General features: G+C 46.9%; 1 protein-coding gene across 2 annotated transcripts in view; it reads left to right on the top strand.

Moving 5' to 3' along the window:
- schip1 (schwannomin interacting protein 1) overlaps positions 1-19,153 on the top strand; it is a 197,773-nt gene that overhangs the window by 153,193 nt on the left and 25,427 nt on the right. Inside the window, exons 9-10 of one of the 2 annotated variants that reach the window (XM_041940013.1) lie at positions 6,796-7,360; positions 7,394-7,599. In XM_041940013.1, the coding sequence (XP_041795947.1) occupies positions 6,796-7,360; positions 7,394-7,599 (771 nt within the window). Of the gene's footprint in view, positions 1-6,795; positions 7,600-19,153 lie in introns of both variants that reach the window. The other variant, XM_041940012.1, reaches the window with a different exon arrangement.

The following is a 19,153-nucleotide window of genomic DNA, read 5'->3' as shown; positions in this document are numbered from 1 at the left end:
AAACCATGTGGAAGTAAAGCCAGTATCAACTAAACACAAAGGATGATTTGATTAATTAGTCAGAAAAGACATTCTTGTTTGGTTATTTTCTCCTTTATAAGCAGTTTCTCAACTGATTTCCAGAAAATATAACATAACAATATAACATTACATATCGTAATAAGCGTGCACGCTTGTCAGCAAGGTTGTAAATGCATTTCAGTAGACAACTAGTTTAAGTACATTCAGTTTTGTGCTACAATACGAACAAATTACTTCTTTCTATAAGACCTTCTTATAGAAATCCTCTGCAGACAAGATTGAACAAGAGAGACACGGAGAAAGCCTCAGAGTAATAGGTTGGAAAATGTTCCATTTACTCTTACATGTACGAGTCACTTTCATACAGTCGGGTACATAAGACTCTTCTTGGCATGAGCTAAGGAGTCATTTAAGTGGTACAAGTGTTTAAGGGGAGATGTTTAAAAGGTTTGCAGTGAAGTGTAAAGATTTCTGTCATGACAGGATGAAAAAAATGCCAGGATTGGGTCTTCTTCATCTGAAAAAGACATGACATGGTGAGAGACCAGGGTGTTGAGTCTATTGTCCGGCCCCTCGCGCCCCCCGTGTCTTCTCATAACCAGGCAGGACATTTCCCATCTGCAGGTCTGCGCCTTGTACCAAAGTCATGTTTCTGACGCTTCATTTTCTGTCATCTGGCTCGGCCCGAGTCTTATTTCAAGGTGAGCCCTTCCCCTCGGCCCCTGAAAAGAGGGAGAGGGAGAGAGAAAAAGTGAGAGGGAGAATCCTCCAAGGTCACTTTCGGTGTCTCTCCGTTAGAGTCGGTGAGTTCCTGACAAGGCAGAGACAGTTTCAATTTCTCACTGACTGTCAGGAGCTCCCTGTTTTTTAAACGCCTGTGAGACAGATATAAGCAGAGGAAGATGTTGCCTGACTTTTCGGTATTATCTGAGGGGCATTCCTTTCTCCGGCCTTATCTCTCTGTCAGAAATGGGCCTTCAGTGATTCCTGCCAGATAGCTGCTGCGGATGGACTGTTAGGCAGGCAGATAGTGCAAAGCTTTCCCAGATACTGTAGATCTAGACCTGGCTGTTTTTCCACATGTTTCTGCCCCTCGGTGATTGGTAAATCCCATTGATTGGCAGCTTGACAGACTCCGCTCCTCTGCTTCTTAGTCGAGCAGGGGGAAAAACAAAACAAGAAGGGAGGACCGATTGCTTCGATGCGCCTGAAGTGCTGCACGGTGAACTTCCTTTGACCACCTCTTCAATCAAAAGTGCAATAAAAGTCATCTCCCTCTTCCAGGTGTGATGAAGACATGGATCATGGAGCTTTGATGTGACACATCGTGGACATCTTCATCTGGCCCGACCGACTTCCAGCTTGTTTCTGCTTTTATTGTTTTGCGAAACAATTCGCTGAGGGGAAGGATGCCGTGTCAGAAGCGTTTTCAGAGGCTTTGATGCTAAAGGGAAGTGGAAACTTCAAAGAAAGCAAACTGCGTGTGTGCAAGAGTGACTCAAACTATACTGGCCTCCTGTTGACAAGTTAATGATAATTCTGTTGCCTGGTGAGCGTATGAACTTATAGTCTTGACATTCTTCTCCAAAATAAAAAAACCCCAAAAGTATCTTATCCTCCGTAAAGGTATTCAGTACAACTCTTCATTTTACTTCACTATGACCGATTAATGTTTGGGGAATTGGGGAGGAAAAGCAGGGGGTGGAGTGGAGGGGCTGATAAGAGAGTTGAAAGCGGCGGCTGGGAATGGCGTGGTAGCAATAGGCTGGACTCCTGCTGTCTCCTCTTTGGGGAGATCCCCACTTGTGCTGTCCCCACTGCAGTGGAAGGGGAGGCTCAGCCAGGGGTCTTTGAAGTACTGCACTGTCATTACATGGATGAAGCCATTTGTGCTGCTATTATACAATCAACGCACCATGACCGAAGACAACTCCCACCCTTCAAACACCTCAAATCTCTGCTGTGGCTCTCTGTTTGGCTTGACGAGATGCAGCATTCAGTTCCTAATCGTGACGTGTGCTGTACAAATGCTTTGGAGCACGTTTTACTCCCGCTGTAGCTGCGATCGGTTTATTACGTTTAGCTTGATCTGCATTTCGGAATATGGAAATTACCAGCTGTTGCGAGAGGGAACAGAATGCAACATGAAGATATCATGCCATGTTGGTGTTAACCCCTCTTCAGCTCTGACACTGCAGCTGCCATCTGCGTGCGCATGTGTGTGTGTGTGTTAATCCATATGTTTTCATCCAGCGAGAGTAATCCCCATGTAGGACAAAAAAAAAAAATATTTTAAAAAATGTCAACGTGCAAGATATTAGCAATAAATCTGCTGTCTGTTTACTTCATTAAGTGATTAATCGTTTAGCCTATTAAACATCAAATTCCTCACAGCCCAATTGAGGCCTTTAAATAGACATTGAATTAACTGCAGTTTGTGCCATAGAAATGCAGCAAATCCTGACATTTGAAAAGAGAATAACAGCAGAAAGGATCAAATCAAAGTATTAACCGATGAATCAGCTAATACTTTTAGCAATTCGTCACGTATCACTGTATTTATTTGTGAAACTTTGAATGTTTTTGTTGACAAAGTGTCAGGATGGGTTGATGATGGTGATTTTTCAAGGCTGCAGTGTTGTTGCATTGGAAAGTAGCATGCAAACCTTAGAAAACTCAAGAAAGCATTGGCTAGATAGGCGGGATGTGAGCAGTGCTGTGGGGGGCTTTAATGGTGTGTGAGTTGATGGAGAGGCTGAGCTGTTCCTGCACTGCTGGGGGATTCCTCCACCTCTGTTAATCTAATATGGAGGTCTCTGAGCAATATGTGATATTTGACGCGCAGGTGTTTGATGATCAACTTGCCCTTTGCGATTGGAAATTATATTTTTGGGGAATGAAAAGCAATATTTTTTATAAAACATTGGGTCCCAACCTTAAATTACCTTTAATGGTGGCTGCTCTCTGTGGCTACAGGCTGTTGGGGCTCCACAACTTTTTTTTTTTTTTTTAGCACAAATTTCAAGGCCGTTGCGTTGGATTGCATTAGATTACACAGGTGTGCCACAAAACTGAATGACAGCCTTTGTTTTCATTAGGTGAAACCACATAGTAGATGCAAAAACAGGATCCATGACCGCTCCATGGTTTATTATCATTATTATTATTATATGTGGTGGTATTCTAAATTCAGAGCAGCAGAAGCGTGTTTAATAATTCACGGAAATAGTTTCCTCTCTCTTTCACTCAGTCCATCGCTCCCTTTCTCCGCCGTTTGCAAGGTCAGTGGGTGCAGAAGGTTGGGCTTCACTCGTGCTCTGTCGTCGTCACTTTCTCGTCGAGAGCTGCAGGCTGCGACAGAGAGCCGGCTCGCGTGGAGAGCGCGGCCACAGACACCGAACCCGTGCGCGCCGTGGAGCGGCGGCATGCTCGCTTTGCGCCGACTTCCGAGTCCTGCTTCTGGGTCACAACTGGGCGACGGCACGCCGGGCGCTCGGGTGCAAGCGAGGCGTGCGTAAGCCCGCGACAGAAGAGGACGCACTTTACTCCGAGCTTATTTGTTTTCCAGCTGACGTGGGGAGCGAGAGAGCGCAGGCTGAGCTGTCGGCTGGGCATCTTCCTGCGAGCCGGGGAGGAGAGGAGAGAAGCGGCGGAGACCTGCTGGGATTTTTCTTCTCCTCCTATCGAGACTCCGCTTGGCTCCTCTGTGGACTGACTACACTCAGAGCAATGACTGTACTGAATCATCCACCGGCTCTCTGTAATTTCTCCAGCGAAGCCAGCCCCACCACCACTTCCACCACCACCGCCGCCGCCGCCACCCGCCCTTAAAATAAAGCTGCTGTGAAGCGAGTCAGCACCATCGCCGTTGTCTAACAGCTGGGATTTACACTTTACAATGTCTTGAGACGCGACGGGGAAGCTACAAAGATGATGACAGTGAGTATGGGCTCGTTTAAAAGGCACCGATGCTGCATCCAGGCCACTTTTAGCTCGGGTACGGTTTGTTAGCGCGGGCGGCGACTTCAGTTTTGACCGGTAATAGTGAATCTACACGGGGGGGGGGTCAGCCTGGTCACAGCTGCGGCGGGTGTCATCCTCCGTGTGATAGTGTGATACTGGGCGTTTCTGTCAGCGCTGTTGCCGGGGGGACATCAGCTTCCTCCTGGGACTTTTTGGCAACATTACATCATATGAGTAGCCGATGGCAACATTAAAGAAACGCACGCGCTTTATCCAAAATGTTTACAACCTGAATAATGTGTCTCTTTCGATCGATATCGGAGATTGTAGCCTACGTGTTGCCAGATGTAACCGTGCAACTGTCATGCGTGCAGAAATGCCACTTGGAGTGCGCTCGATGCACGCAGAGACTGGGCGTATGCGATGATGTCCCCTTGCAAACCACCCTAGAGAACGACGGGCAGAGTTGTGTGAGGGGTAGCCACCTCTCCCTTCCTCCTCCCACACCGCCAACCCCCCCAAAACACCCACCCGGCTACGGGGTGGGGATCGGTGCAGCTGTCAATTTGCATGTATTTTGTGGCCAAATCCAGCCTGCATGGTCTGCCTGCGCTTCGGTTAATCCCACAGCGGATCAGCTTTACCGCTCCAGCCTGCCGTCTTGCAGCGCCTTCCCCTCTCTCTCTCTCTCTCTCTCTCTCTCTCTCTCTGTCTCTCTCTCTCTCTTTCTCTCAGGCACACACAAACACACACTTTAAATGATTACATTATTTTAATCGGGGCTCATGTGACCACCGTGTGTTTACGCGATAATATCTGGAAACCGAGCGCTGTGTGGATTCTGCGCTCCTGGAGAAAAACGGATCGGTGGCCGAGATTTGAAGACGCGATCGCAGCTCGGATACTCCGCTTCTACTTAGCGGTGTTCCTACTTTGGAGAGGTTCCTGGAGCGGGTTTTTTTTTTATTATTTACTTATTTATTTATAGAACTTAAAGGGTGACAACGCCAAAATGACAAGCTGGTTCACACACCACGGGGGCTGGTGACCGCGCAGTGATCCAGCGCGTTTGATGAGCACGTCGGTAAGCTTGTTCTCCGCCGTGCTGACAGATTGATATATTGTACCATAAAATAACCACCATCAATGCTACATTTCCAAGCCTAAATGTTTCCTTTTAACAAGCTCTTGTAGAGTGTTAGGCCATAAGTAGGCTGGTAATGTTATGTGCCCTTAAATCCCCCCTCCCCTTCCCCTTCAGTTTTAGACCTACAGGGGCTCCTGGAGTTTCCATGTGAAGAACACACAGATTGTTTGAAACCATCCCAAGGAGCTAAATAAGGGATTTTTTAAGTGTTGTTATTATTACTGCCGAACAAGCAAAACAGTAATCAAACATTAGTGGCACAGGTCTAATTCATGAGGGAGTGAAATAATACTGACATTTAACTCTCTGAACACCCTTGAGGTCCCAACACCTCAGTGGCAATGCAATATGTTATGTAGTTTTACTTTGTAATGACACCCTGCCATCACGTCAAGGCAAAATGTGGCTTTTATGGCCCCATTTGTGCAGCCCGGGGGGCGCCGTATTCATCCCTGCAGCATCCGCCTCCACTCTCACTGACCTGTTAGCGCTGCACAGAGAAATGCAAGTTCCTCAGCACAAAGTGGCTCATGTCTCTACCCTGCATCAGCGATTTGTATCCCTCGTCTCCAAGGTGCTGAGTCATATTGCTTTGCCCCAACACAGATATTTTCTGCGCCGTCCTCTGACATCAGCAGCACAGGTGTGGCCTGGTAGCCATAACTCAAGAAAGCTTATTATCATTTGGATGTTGCTGTATGGATCGCTGTTTCTGCCTCTTGTGTAAGAGGAAAAAAAAATACTGTAAATCCTCGTGGGCCAGACCAGTAATCAGCAATCTTCATAATTAATTTATTTTCCAGTGCAGCTCATAATGTGGATCACGTAGGAATGTGTCGTTAATTTCTCTTTGCCCTGAGAGAAATTCTGCCGCTCCTTCCTTTTCATTAACTTTTAAAAGTGGCGTGAGGCGCTGCGATAATGCGCTCCTGATAACGCAGCGAGAGAAGGCCCGGGTCAGGTGGAGATTTGTGGAGGGTTGTAAACAACGCAGACGTTTTCATTAGCCGTGAACTTATCAGTCAGACCGGAATTGGGGGCTCTGCGGGGGCATCGCAGTCAAGGTTAGACAACAACTCTGGACTCATCTGTCCGTGTCACAGTTTGGTGTGTTGTGTATTGGCATGTCAGTGTCGCTCTCTCGCTCTCGCCCCTCATGACACCCTGTTTTGTCCCCGTGGTGCTGTGCAGATGTAGCTGTGGGTGGTGGGATATTATTCTGACACATCCAGCCACACGGACTCCGCCTTCGCTGTGTGTGTGTGTGTGTCAAGTGTTGCACAAGCCCACACACGCGAGCACACATTCACCAATACAGAGGAATGTATAATCAGTTGGCCCGCTCTGCCAAGGCTGGGAGGCTTTGGAGCGCTGCAGTCTTACAGCAGAAGGCTCGTCAGCAAGTCCAGGAGAGACAGTGGCAGCAAAATTCTGTGCAGAAAGGAAGTTCCTGCGGGACAGGAAGTGCTTTGTGGTTGCCGGTCTCAAACCACAGCACTGATGTGACTAATCTAAGTCTACAAACTTCCCTAAATTCTCTTTTCATTGTCCTCTTCTTCTTTCCTCTCTTCTCTTTTACTCTTTAGAACACGTTTAAACTGTTGTTCCTTCTACATGCATGTTCCTCAGGCTCACTCTTTTTCTCTGTTCCTTTGTCATCGCAGGATTACCGGGAGGATGGCATGGACCTGGGGAGTGATGCATCTAGTCGCTCCAGCTCAGAGTCCAACTCCAACAAGGTTACACCTTGCTCCCCTTCTCTTGACCTGGCCACTTTGGAGGACTACAAATCCTCCCCCTCTCTGGACCTGGTCACCTTAGAGGACTATGAGGAGGATGAGGACTACCAAGAGTACAAGAAGAAGGTGATAGAGGAGTGGGAGAGTGAGTACGGGGAGGACTACACCTCTCCACAGCCTCCTGGTCAGGAGGAAGGCGGAGGAGGTGTTGTAGGGGTCGACGGCCTTGGCGAGGGCTACAGGAAGACAGTGAACAGTCGCAGCCTCGCTGAAGAATTCCAGGAAGTGAAGACCGTCCCGCCCCTCCCGGCCCCCGGCGGACACACTGCCACCTCGGTCGCAGCCGTCCCAGAGGAACTGAAACAAAACGGCAATCTGATTTTGCCCAGGAGCAACCAGGTCCACTCCCCTGGTACACCACATGGGGGCACAGGGACTCCCAAGCCCAGCCACCGCAGCTCCAGTCATGGCAGGGGGAGTCGCAGCACTGGCTGGGGTGGTGGTGGTGGTGGAGGAGGAGGAGGAGGAGGAGGAGGAGGAGGTAGTGGAGGGAATGGGGGACGGATGGGGGGCTACAGGGAGGAGGAGGGTGTAGAGGAGGAGCCTCTGCCCACCATGGACTGGGCAGCCCTGGAGAGACACCTGGCTGGGCTGCAGTGCAGAGAGCAAGAGAACCAGAACCTCAACCAGAACCAGAACCACAACATGGGCAAGACCAACTACACCTCCGTAAGTGTCAAAAGAATTTTTCCATCTTGCTTCTGCATTTTCCTGCAGGATTTTAAAAAAATGTTCCTGCTCATGTCTGTCAAAGGTTATCTCACACGTCGTCTTTCTTAGTTTTCCCATGCTGTGGTCGGCATCTGTAATCCAGCAGTTATCCGTGTCAGCTGGACCCTGGAAGCATGAGGTTTGGCTAGCTGGAGTAAGGAAGAGGGATTAGTCGGCTAATGTAGCGCTAAGCTATGTGGCCCAGCTATTAACGTGACCATCACGGAAGTCTGGACTACATAAGTGCACTGATTCAGAGAAGTAAGTCCAGCAGTGCAAGCAAACTGGATTTAGATACTCTCAAAAATGCAGGCACATCATTCGTATTAGCAAGAGGGATCTTAGCAAATGATTGTTAATATTTGATGACTCTGGACAGATATCAACTTCAACTTAAGATTTCTTGCTGACCATAGTCTTGTATCTGTTTAACCTGCTAAAAAAAAGCTCTGGATGTCCTTTGTAGTGGCCATGTGTTGTTTCTACCAGAAGAGGTCAGCGTTGCATTGACATTCAGCAGAGAGCTGCTGCAGGCCTTTCATGCCACACCAGCAGCTCCGGCACTGAAGGCTGTTATGATTCACTTACAATCTCATGACATCACTCAGTTTAAATCACAGTCCCAGCCAGAGATTTATGGTTTACTGTTAGTTTGCGGGTCCAAAGGGGTGTAGCTTTGAAAATGTTTAGGGAGGAGCAGGAGAAAATTATTTACAGCAGCCACAGTTTTAGTGCATTCACTTAGCTCTTATGTCACGGAGAAGGAACTAAGAGAGGGCAAATGTGCGTTTGAGAAAGGGGGATTGCCGTTCTCTTTTGGTATGCAAGCGCCAAGACCTTTTCCTCAGTGCACACAGACAATGGCTGCAGCCAGTGCCATTGTGAGCGTGTTGTGTGTGTTGTGTGTCTTTGTTTGTCTGTCCTGGAGGCCCCCTCTGTCTCCCTGAGGCATGTCAGGAATGCAGCAGGAGAAGTGGGGGGATGCGAGGAAGGAAAGAGGGAGGAAAGGACAGGAAGATGGTATCTTTAGGACCAGGCAGTTCAGGGGCCACGTGGCTCATGTGTTTGTGTCAATGTTCATTACCTGCTGTCCATCTTAACCGAGAAGGTCACATCCTGGTTTGCTTTAGTCTGGGGAAAGTCTGCTCTCCCTCCGTCTCTCTCTCTGTCCTTCTCTCCCCAGGCAGTGGGCTGTGATATAATTGACCTGGGTGGAGGAAAATCTCTTGAAAGAGAGCCTCTGTCTCCGCATGCAGCCGCTATCGTCTGCACACACACACACACACACACATTCACACACATAGACCATTCTCTGTCTCTGCGGGTCTCACATGTGTCCACATGAAGGTACCACAGACTAGGCCTGGCGTGGTTGATAGAGATAGCCCGGTCCTGATGGCGATAAAGTGCCACAGCCTCCAACTGTCTCTCCTATTACAAGGAACAACCAACCCTCAGACTGGGCCTCCCTTTTTGATGGCCCTGTGTAGATAAGAAATTGGAATTAGCCGTGTAATCCCACCTGTGCAGGGAGCAGAAGAGATATGCCAGAAAAAACAGCAGACTCAAGCTCATATCCTGGACAATCCCTCTCTTAAAATCACTAAGAGCTGTTGCTACAGCTGTACGGGAATGCCCATCATATGAACAGTATCAGTGCAAACCATTACAGAGCTTCTGGTGTGCAATTTGACCTCTTGGTTTCTTTACTCCTTTTTTGAGCGTCCACATATGGCGATATGCTAGTATTGACCCTGTGCTAACCTGCTAAGAAGAGCACAAAAGCAGTCAAGTGTCAATTTAGGCATGAATACATTCCCACAAGACATTGCTGGTGTCTTCCTACGCCAGAGGGCATCTGAGTTTCTTAATTCTTAAATTTGCAGGACTTAGCAGACACCCTGGGGGGAAAGGGGGGGGCTTGATGCTTTTAAAATGTTGTTAAATATTTAGTCAACCGCTCAGGCGGGACCCACCAGCGAGCTGATGCGTGTCTTCATGTATGGAGGGGTCTGTCTGTCTGGGATGTTTGCCGGGGTCCGGAGGGACGGAGATATTCATGCTTCAGTGGAGCTCCAAAAGCATCTGTGCTTTCAGAGAGACGGGACACGGCGAAGCTCAAAGCTAATAATCTGTAGTGGCCGCTAAGTGCCTGGAGGCTGGTTTGGCTGATCTCCAGTCAGATGCAGCAGCTACGACGCACCATATACACTCATTTGCTTGTGTAAAGGAACATTTTCAAATATGGTGTAAACCGTACACATGCAGTCACCAGCAGTGACACCTCATCCTGTTGTGCTGTCCACATCTCCACGCCAGTCCCTTTAGCCCTTTCTGTTGAGTCACAGTAGAGACTGCAGGTCTTGGAAGAGTTAATTTTAGCAGGGGGAAGTACGCTTACTCACATTCTTCCCGAGAGTTAGATGACAAGATTGATGCCACTCTTGCACACTGTAATTATGAAGCTACAGCTACAGCTACAGCTAACCCTACCTACCAGCACCTCTAAAACTCCCTAATTAACACTTTATATCATGCTTGTTTCATTCATACAAATACTGAAGTGTAAACAAGTTCAGATGCTGTGCTATTTCCTGCATGTCTTCCTGCAAAGACATGTTCTCTGTGCTGTAGGTCTGCTTGTAGATTAACACAGAATACTTTGGCAAATGCACACCATCAGAGCCTTCATTTATCCTGCATGCTGTTTCATTTTTGTGTCAATGGACCAGTCATATTGGTGCAGGTGTGTTTAGTTAGGGTGTGGTTTCTGGCTGCTGTGGGTGCGGGGGCAATATAGGTCATGAGGATGAGGGCCACGCTGACCTGTTTGTAATATGTTTCTAATGAGCTCTGGAGTCGCGTGGCAGAGAGGGGCCCACAGGGACCTCAAGTACGCCAGGGGTAACACTACCCCTAGCCCTCCGTTTAGCTCCACACCCCTGAAAGATAAACAATAACATTATTCTTCCAGGCCAGTCTTGAGGTGAAAAAGGCAGATACAGGGTCAGTCTACATGTACGACGGGCCATACTCAGGAATGCACCTGTGTGTTGTCTAAGGTGCCTCCCGGAATAGTACGAAATTCATGCCTGCAGGGTGCTTCTTTTTCAATCTCAGAGTGCACACACCCAGACTTACTCACGCAATTTAAAAGCACCCCATGGGCAAACTGTGGTTATAAAGATAGGGCCTGTGCTGAAACCTGCAGCACTACTCGTGCTCTTTCTCACGCACACACACACATGCTCACTCTACTGAACTTCTGCTAATCATGGCAGAGTAGTTATTGTGCATGTGACTGCATAGTTTCAAGTACTGCGAAAATTTGTTTAACAGCAGACAGCATCTGTGAAATCCATAATATATGCGTTCATACAGTACAGTAGAAAGATTAAGCATAGTGCCCCTGAACACACCTCCAATGTTTCCTCTTCATGTAAAAAACACAGCTTCCATGCATGTCAGTCACACCACTGATCACCTTTACAGTCTTTTAGCACTGCAGGGCTGTCAAGTATTGTCACTATTGTTTTAAAGGTGAATTCCATGCACCAGTTGTACACATCTGGATCAGTTGACTATGAAAACAGCTGTATCTCTTCTGTAAACCTTTGTAAAAAAAAATGTTTGTAGTTTGGAAAGGTCCAATGAAAAGAGAGTGTATCAAGATGCATTATGGGACATGTAGGATCCTTGTTTTAGGAAATAAATTTCAAAATATGTCAGCCTCAACATTATGTAGCTAATGTGATTAGAAATGTTAACCTAACCTCTGTTAGATCTGAGATCACAAATATCCAAAAGACCGTCTGCCTTGTAAAAAGTTGGACAACTTCTAAATATATGATCTGTGCACTGTTAAGGACAGATGTGACAATTTTACCTTTGCCGGTTTCCAGCTGTCAGAGGTAGTAACAGGCCGATGAACATCTGCTTAATAGGAAGGTGCTGCTCAAGCGCACCATATCATATAAACAGCGAAAAGGCCAAGAGCCGAACCGAATTGCACAAGTGTGGAGCGCTCTGCCCCAGCGAAGCACTCGAGGGCTGTGGAAAATAAGAGGGTGAGAAAGAAGCAGAGAGAGGTTAGAGAGAAGAGCAAAGGCAGAGGTTTCTCTGTTCCTGTCTCTCTACGCTCTGCTCTGTGATTATGTACAAGTTCAGCAGTTGAACTGTACTCGCTACCCTCCACTAACAACCTAACTACTACCTTCCCCCAGTACTCAGACTGTGCTATGTGCAGGGAGAGAGGGTAGGAGAAGGACGAAATTGTAGGGCTTGAGAGGTCTTGAGTGCAGTTATAGTGGATATAAATAGGCACCACTTAGGTCCTGCATGGGTAAACAAAGCAGGGAAGTCTGAATTTAGGAGACTGGCGAAACCTTTGGGGCAGATAGGTGGGATCAGAAGGACTTGTGGAGGAGGAGGGAGGTGAGAGAAGGATTGTGGGGTTGTTGGAGGAGTAGATAGTCAACATATATATATGGGGTGGAAGTGGGAGGAGGCTTCAGAGATGGGGGGCAGGGCTTTTGCCAGGTGTGGAGAGCGCTCTTTGAGGCTCTGGTGTCTGGTTCAGCCCCCTAGGCTTAACCACGGTTCCTCCTGCGTGTGTGTGATGAGTGTGTGTGAGTGTGTGCATGTATGGCCGGTACCAGCTGAAACACGCCCGGCCCTCTGCACACCACAGCTCACACACACACACACACACACACACACTCCTTACACATGCTGACTGCACCGCCTCTGCTTTAGAGTCGAGCAGCTTTCTGTCTCCAGTTAGCACACACGCACACACACGTACACATGCACACACTCATCTCACTAGATCACAAAGGGTATCTTTCTGTTTTCATGGTATCCTGAGAATCTGCCAGTGCTGGTAGATGTTCTTTTTCCCCTCGTTTTTTATCAGAGGAGTATTTTTCTTCCCAGCTTAACCTTGGATTCCTCACAGCAAGTCGGGCACTTAACTCAGGTAAAGCAGAACATGACCTCTTGTAAAATTTGTAGTGTGCTTTCTGTCCGGTTTGTCAGACCTCTTTCAGCAGCGCATGTGAAAGTGATGTGGCTGTAAACAGCGTTAAAACTTCATAAAGGACAGACTAAAAGTCAGAGAAATTGTTTGGCAAAAGCCTCCAAATGTAATCATATCCTAGGGCACTACATTCCTCTGCTGTGACATGTCGTCTTTTGAGGTTGCATGTAACAGAAAAGTTAAATATGTGGAGGATGGAGTATGAAGCAGAGCCAGCTGCACATCCATCCATGCAACTCAGTTTCCTCAGTGCTACGTTCTGTGTGACCCTTTAACAAAGAGCAGGTTCATGCTGGCTGACCATATGTGGATTTCTACTTGGCGAAGGAAGTCGATCGTCAAATGTGAAGCGCACGTGTGTTTTAATCCTGTTTTAAATAAGCAAAGCTTTGTGCTATACACCTGATTTGAATGTTGCTTTACCTTGAGCTGCGGAGAAAGTGGCAGGCCGAGCTCAAAGAACTCGCCATGACAAAACCAGACTATAAAAATGTCTTTGCCACCTGAGGATGTCACTTGCCCACACCGCAACCACTGAAACTAACTAGCGACTGCATGCATATAATTTACACACATGCATTTTCTGTGCACTATGAATACAAATTGAGAGAATAGGTCAGATAGGCACTGCTGGTACTGTAACGCTTTGCTTTGCACTGGCCTTGTCAGCCTGTGGTCTGTGCTTGTGGAAGAAGAGAAAAAAGGCAGAAGCAAAACATTAGAACAAACTGCCTTAAATGGGTAAAATCAGGTTGGCAGGGCTGAACAGCCGCTCAGTTAGCTCTCTCACCACCGGCCATTCAGCATGCCCTGTCAGCCAAATGTGCCCGATGGCCAACTGTCTGCTTGGTCAGGTAGCAAACATATACGTGCCCAGCGTTGATCCCATGGGCTTCAGCTGTGGTTGAAAACTGAGCTCAGTTTGACATCAGATGGTCTGCTACGCCATTTTTCATCTGGAGGGGGTCCGCACCTGCACACACAGCACTCACGCTGTTTAGATGTACCTGCTAGCTGCTAGCTGAGGACTGTCAAAATGTTGCATACAAACTGTAACCAGGGGACGCATAAACATCCAAGAAACGCATCAGGTTATTAAGTTCAAGACAGGAGTGGTACAGTCTAAACTGCTCTTATCTGGTGTCAAAGTACAGTTTAACCAGCTGCCTGATAAACTCTCCTTGTCTGCACAGGTAAACAAACACACAAACATTCAGCCCTGTTTGTATTGATGAGTAATAATGACGCCGTAGGTGCAGATGAACTGATAAGTTTTCTCTTCGGTCGCTCGAGGTGGAATTATACTGAGGATTTCACCTCCACCGAATGTGCTTAATGATCAAGAGTCACGTCACCGAGGCAAGCCTGCTGCATCATGAGTTAATCAGATAGGTGGCAATGCTTTCGGTGGACAGGCGTAGCCTACAGCTACACATTCCTCCACCGTTTGTCTGCTTGATCATCCTGATTGATAAGTCACGCAAACACACCCTTCCCCTGATTCCTTCAACCGTGATTCACCGAGGCCTGTGAGTCAGACCCCTCTCCAGCATGTGGTAAATCCTATCTGGCGTGGAAGTCGGCTCACCCTCATACCGAGTCTCAAACTCATTCTGCTACACAGCTGCGAGTCTCCACCTTCTTCTTTTCTTCTTCCTTTCTTCCATCCTCTGTCCTTCGCTACCGTTCCCACTCCCGTTCCCTGCTAATTGTCCTCTTCCTCAAGCTGTCAGGAAGCATTATAGCCTAATGTTCTCACACCGCCAAAATACAGCAGGAGACCATTCCCCCCCACCTCCTCCTCCGCCTGGCTCCCCCTTCTCCACCCCATGAAAACTATCAAAGAGGGGCACAGGCCGTGAGTGGCAGAGCGTGCTGTGGAGGAAATGGGGATTTATGTAGCAGCCGGGAGACGGCTTCTAATGTTATAACTTTGTGTCAGTGGCTACAGAGTGGAGCTGAACACAGACGTATAAACACACACTCGTGCACAGGCCGGCGTTATAAGTACGAACAGGGCTGACGGAGATAAAACAAAAAAAAAACAAAACAAGGCAACAAAATGAGAGTGAGAGTCGGAAATTGAGAAAGAGGGTTCATGTTGTTGAAGGAGTGAAGGGTTTTAAACTCCTATCAATCACCTCTCCTGTCTCTAGTCGCAGGGATAAAAGGTTGAGTCAGACTCACACAAACACACACACACACACAGAGTGGCCTGTGTTTGTGGTGAGTGCGTGCGTGCGTGTACATGCATGCTCATTCGGGTGGAGCTGAAACATGAAACACTGGTCTTTTCTGCTCTTAATTATAGAGTGTGTGTGTGTGTGTGTAAGAGAAGTGGGTTTTGAACCTGGTCTGTTTATATGGGGCTAAAAATACGGCATGTTTAAATCATGTCTACACACCCACACAGACCCCAACAAAAGAAGAGTATTTTTGCCTCCATGTTTCTGACTCTGTGTTATCTAAGATGTCTGTTCATGTGACTGTGTGTGTGTGTGTGTGTGAGAGAGAGAGAGAGATAGAGAGAGAGAGAGAGAGAGAGCAAATAAGAGACTCAGTGCCAGGTCATGCAGAGAGCCTCATCTGTTGCTGTAACAGAGCACTTTTATCTTCTCACATACCCGTAACAGGAATAATCATTCCATCAGACTGAAGTAGGGCTGATGCTAATCATTATTTACTTGATCGCCTAGTATGTAAAAGCAAGAAGTGCCTGTTTGAGTCCCCTTAAACCTGACACAACATCTTCATATCACTCGTTTTGTTCCAAACAACAGTTCGAAACCCGAAATATTCAGCTATCACATAAGACGTGTGACAACCTCAATTAGCGGTTATATTCATTATTGGTTAATCTGCAGGTTAATTTTTAATCACAATGTTTCATCTTGTCCAACCGAGTTAACAATGATGATGATGATAACCAAATTAAAGCAGCATCAGAGTGTTTTTGCCTGAAAATTCTCAATCAACTAATTGATTAATGTAGTAATCACTTAATTGTTTCAGCTCTACACTAAAGTCAGTTATTTTCCACATTTTCACCTTTTTGCTTTTCACAGTTTTTTTATCTGTAGTCAAGACAACAAGAAGCCCATCGAACCCATCTCAGCTGCTTATTATTCAGTGTGACTCACAGCTCCTGCTTCTTAATGGACTTTGTCATTGCACAAGTGTAAGTGGTGGTCAGTCAGTCATTTACTCAGCTGGTACACAGATTTTGTGACGCATTTAAGAATGTGAAACAAATATTAATACAGCCTGGTGGTCACAACATGCTCCAGCTTTCCACCACAAGCCGTAGACAGTCCTCATTAGAACAACCCCTGGTGGCTGATCATAAGACCGAGAGCGCCCACACACACGCACACACACACACACGCGCCCGTCCTCCCTGGCCTTCCACATCAGTTCCTCCCTGTCAGAGCGAGCTCATTACTGCCAGAATCTGGCCCTCACACTGAGCCAACCTGCTTTGCTATGCAGTGTTTTTAAACTGGCACAAAATGTCAGCTCGCTAAAAGCATCTGCGCTCCCCTCTTCCTGCTGCGAAGGAGAGGGAGGCAGACGATCAGAGAGCGAGGGAAGGAGGAGAAAAGTGGCAGAAAGAAAGCAAGTGTAGCCACGCTGAAAGGCCGGCGAGAAAGAGAAAGAGGAAGGAGGGGGTAGATGGCAAGGAGGCTAGAACGAGAGAGGGCAAGCTGTTTGCCAGTGGAAGGGAGGAGGCGTCACAGCATGACTGAGAATCCTGCTTTTCCATGAGCTGCGCAGGGTGTTACGGGGCATTATTTCCCACCTACAGTATCATTTCCAGCTCTCTCTGTATCCCACGACTAGAGAGAGTCAGCTTGTTATTCGCTCTGTTATCGGCAACTTCTGATTAAGCATTCACTATTTCTGTTTGCATCTGTGAATGTGCCCACATAGCAGAGTTTAAACACGCAGAGCCCCACAGCCGTGGAGGAATGGAGGATGAGGCGAGCTGCTCGGCGTGTACTACAGCGAGAGTGATGGACGTGAGCGATTTCTGCAGACGTAAATTACACAGTGCTGCTGAAGTTCGCCATTAGGATCAGTGCACAGCTATATTTTAGCAGAAAGGCACTTGTCTTTTAGCTCCCACACCACCCAGATGAACGCTTCATAATGTGGCCGGTGTGTGGGAGGCTAAACTGCAGTCTGCCTGCCTGTCGTCTCCTCCTGTCTCTGCTTAATAATCTTTGTCCTGAATCTTCTTTGTGCCACTTGCATAATCACAGTTATTGGAGTTTGTTTGCTGTTTCTGTTTAACGCGGCTAATACTCTTCTAATTTGCGAATCAGGGGTTGCACACTATGCAGTCTGGATGGTGTCAGATACTGTTTTCCTCTCTAGCATGGATGAAAAGGTGCTGTTTCGGTCTCCACCTGTGCTTTGACTCAGATTGTAACCTTGACAACCGTGTGAAGGTCAGCGGGGGGTGTCTTCGGAGTGACTGCTGCCATGGTGATAGGGGAGAAAAAAGGGGCTGCTGTGGCTCCTCATATCAAAGCGTGGCTCACAGATGTTGGACATCAAAGTTTGTGGGGGGGCTTGGGGGGTTTGGGCTCCCGCCTGTACATGCACTTGCCTTGGTATGCATGTGCATCAGAAAGAGAAATCAGTGCGATGCATTTGTATTCGGAAGGGAGAAGTGTCAGGCTTTAATGTATCTGAGGCCAGTACATGGCATCATTGGCCGTGTTCCCATCAAAGCATTTTCATGCAGGTTTTGAAGTGTTGCGTGAGCAAAAGTTGATGGAAATGCCAAAATTTGAAAAAACTTCCTCAATTTTGCGAAAAAAAATTTTTTGTGGTTTTTGCCTTTTTTGGCAACATTTAACTCACGTGACTGATCAGCTGTTTCTGCTCTAAGAGAAGGAGAAGAAGAAAAGTGCCTGATTCTGTTGTTGTTTCTCTCCGTTTATCTCTCATGAATAGTGAGGCAACTGGTTTTGTTTCTTCTTCTTCTCCTTTAAAATTGTTTGGCAAACAACTGGTTTTGTGTCCAGATTGCGACCTCTTCTTCTTTTGCTCTGTTTATTACAGCCTGTACCACCAACGAAACTACGCTGATGGAAATAATTCACATTTTACTTTTTTTTTTTTTAATTGCATGGAAACATGGCCTCTGAATCACCACTACAGGAGAATCAGCCTCCATTTTGATGTCATTCACTCTTTAAGCCCACAAACTCACTAAAGGCCAGGGGAGGCTTGAGATGAATTTGCAATAAGCATGTAGCTGCACCTTCATCTCGTCACTCGTCATAGACAGCGGGGGGGGGATCAGATGAAGCACTTCATATGAAGCATCCAAACACCTCAAGAGAAACTCGGTTTGAGTCTGTTCTTGGCACCAAATTTAAGATTTTGAGAGTCTCAGATCAGCAGCCGGATTCACTTGCGATTGTGCTGCGTAGTCCAACAAAAGTCCACTATAATCCACCAGTTATTATCCAGCGATTGTCAGTCACTAGAGGGCAGAAAGTAGCCAAGTTCTATCAGCTCATGTATTGGCAAACAGCTAACTTAATATATCCAACAGAGACACAGCAGCTTGAGAGTGAATGGCAGAGAAAATCCCTTGACTTGCCAGATGTTTGACTCTCTTCAACAGCCACTTTTTAATCTCTCTGCCATTAATCGCTTGACTTTACTATTTCCCCCCTATTTACTGTATGCCTATAAACTCAGCACAAGCTTAAGAGTGCTTTTACAACGCCCAGTCAGTAGCTTTCACTGTAAGAATAACAAGTTTATCACCGGTCAGTGTCATGCACAGATAATTATATCCAAGGTTAGTGTGACAGGATGGGCACCGTTCCAGTCTGCCCCAGCTGGGCACCACACAGAGGGCCAGACCAGAGCCAGCGATGTGCAGGCTGGAGCAGAGAGATCAGAGCAGGGAGCTCATCGATCCACTTCCAGGTCATTAAACCCAAGAGTGGTCTTATCGGAGGGGGGAAAGCAGCGTCACCCAACAGAGATCAATACCGGATAGAGAGATCTGGCAGGAGAGGAGGGATGAGATAACAGGAGGTGTCTGCAGCTTGTTACCTTGCCAAAAAAAGGCAAAAATGAAAGCTGAAACAGATGCATGATTTTTTTTGCATCAGGATGCCACATTCCACACATTCTGGTGCAAAGCTGTTCCACTGCTTTAATGGTAGTGTTGCCGGTGGAGGAATATAAATAAACGGTTGTAGGTAAAAGCAAACATACTACGCAAGTGTGTGAAAAGATTATTTGATTCACCAAAAACCAGCAAAGATTCTACAAAAAAAATTGGATTCCAGCTTCTCAAATATGAAGATTTTTTGTTTTTCTTTTCTGCTTTATTTTATTGTAATTGAACCCCAAAAGGGTTTTTTATTATTATTATTCAAACCAATAGACCAAGAATGGAGGGTGTCATATGCTGTACAGAGTGTAAAGTCCTTTGAGGAAAAT

The sequence above is a fragment of the Chelmon rostratus genome, chromosome 7, assembly GCF_017976325.1.
Source record: "Chelmon rostratus isolate fCheRos1 chromosome 7, fCheRos1.pri, whole genome shotgun sequence".
NCBI lineage: Eukaryota > Metazoa > Chordata > Actinopteri > Chaetodontiformes > Chaetodontidae > Chelmon > Chelmon rostratus.
This window is presented reverse-complemented; position numbering and strand designations above follow the sequence as displayed.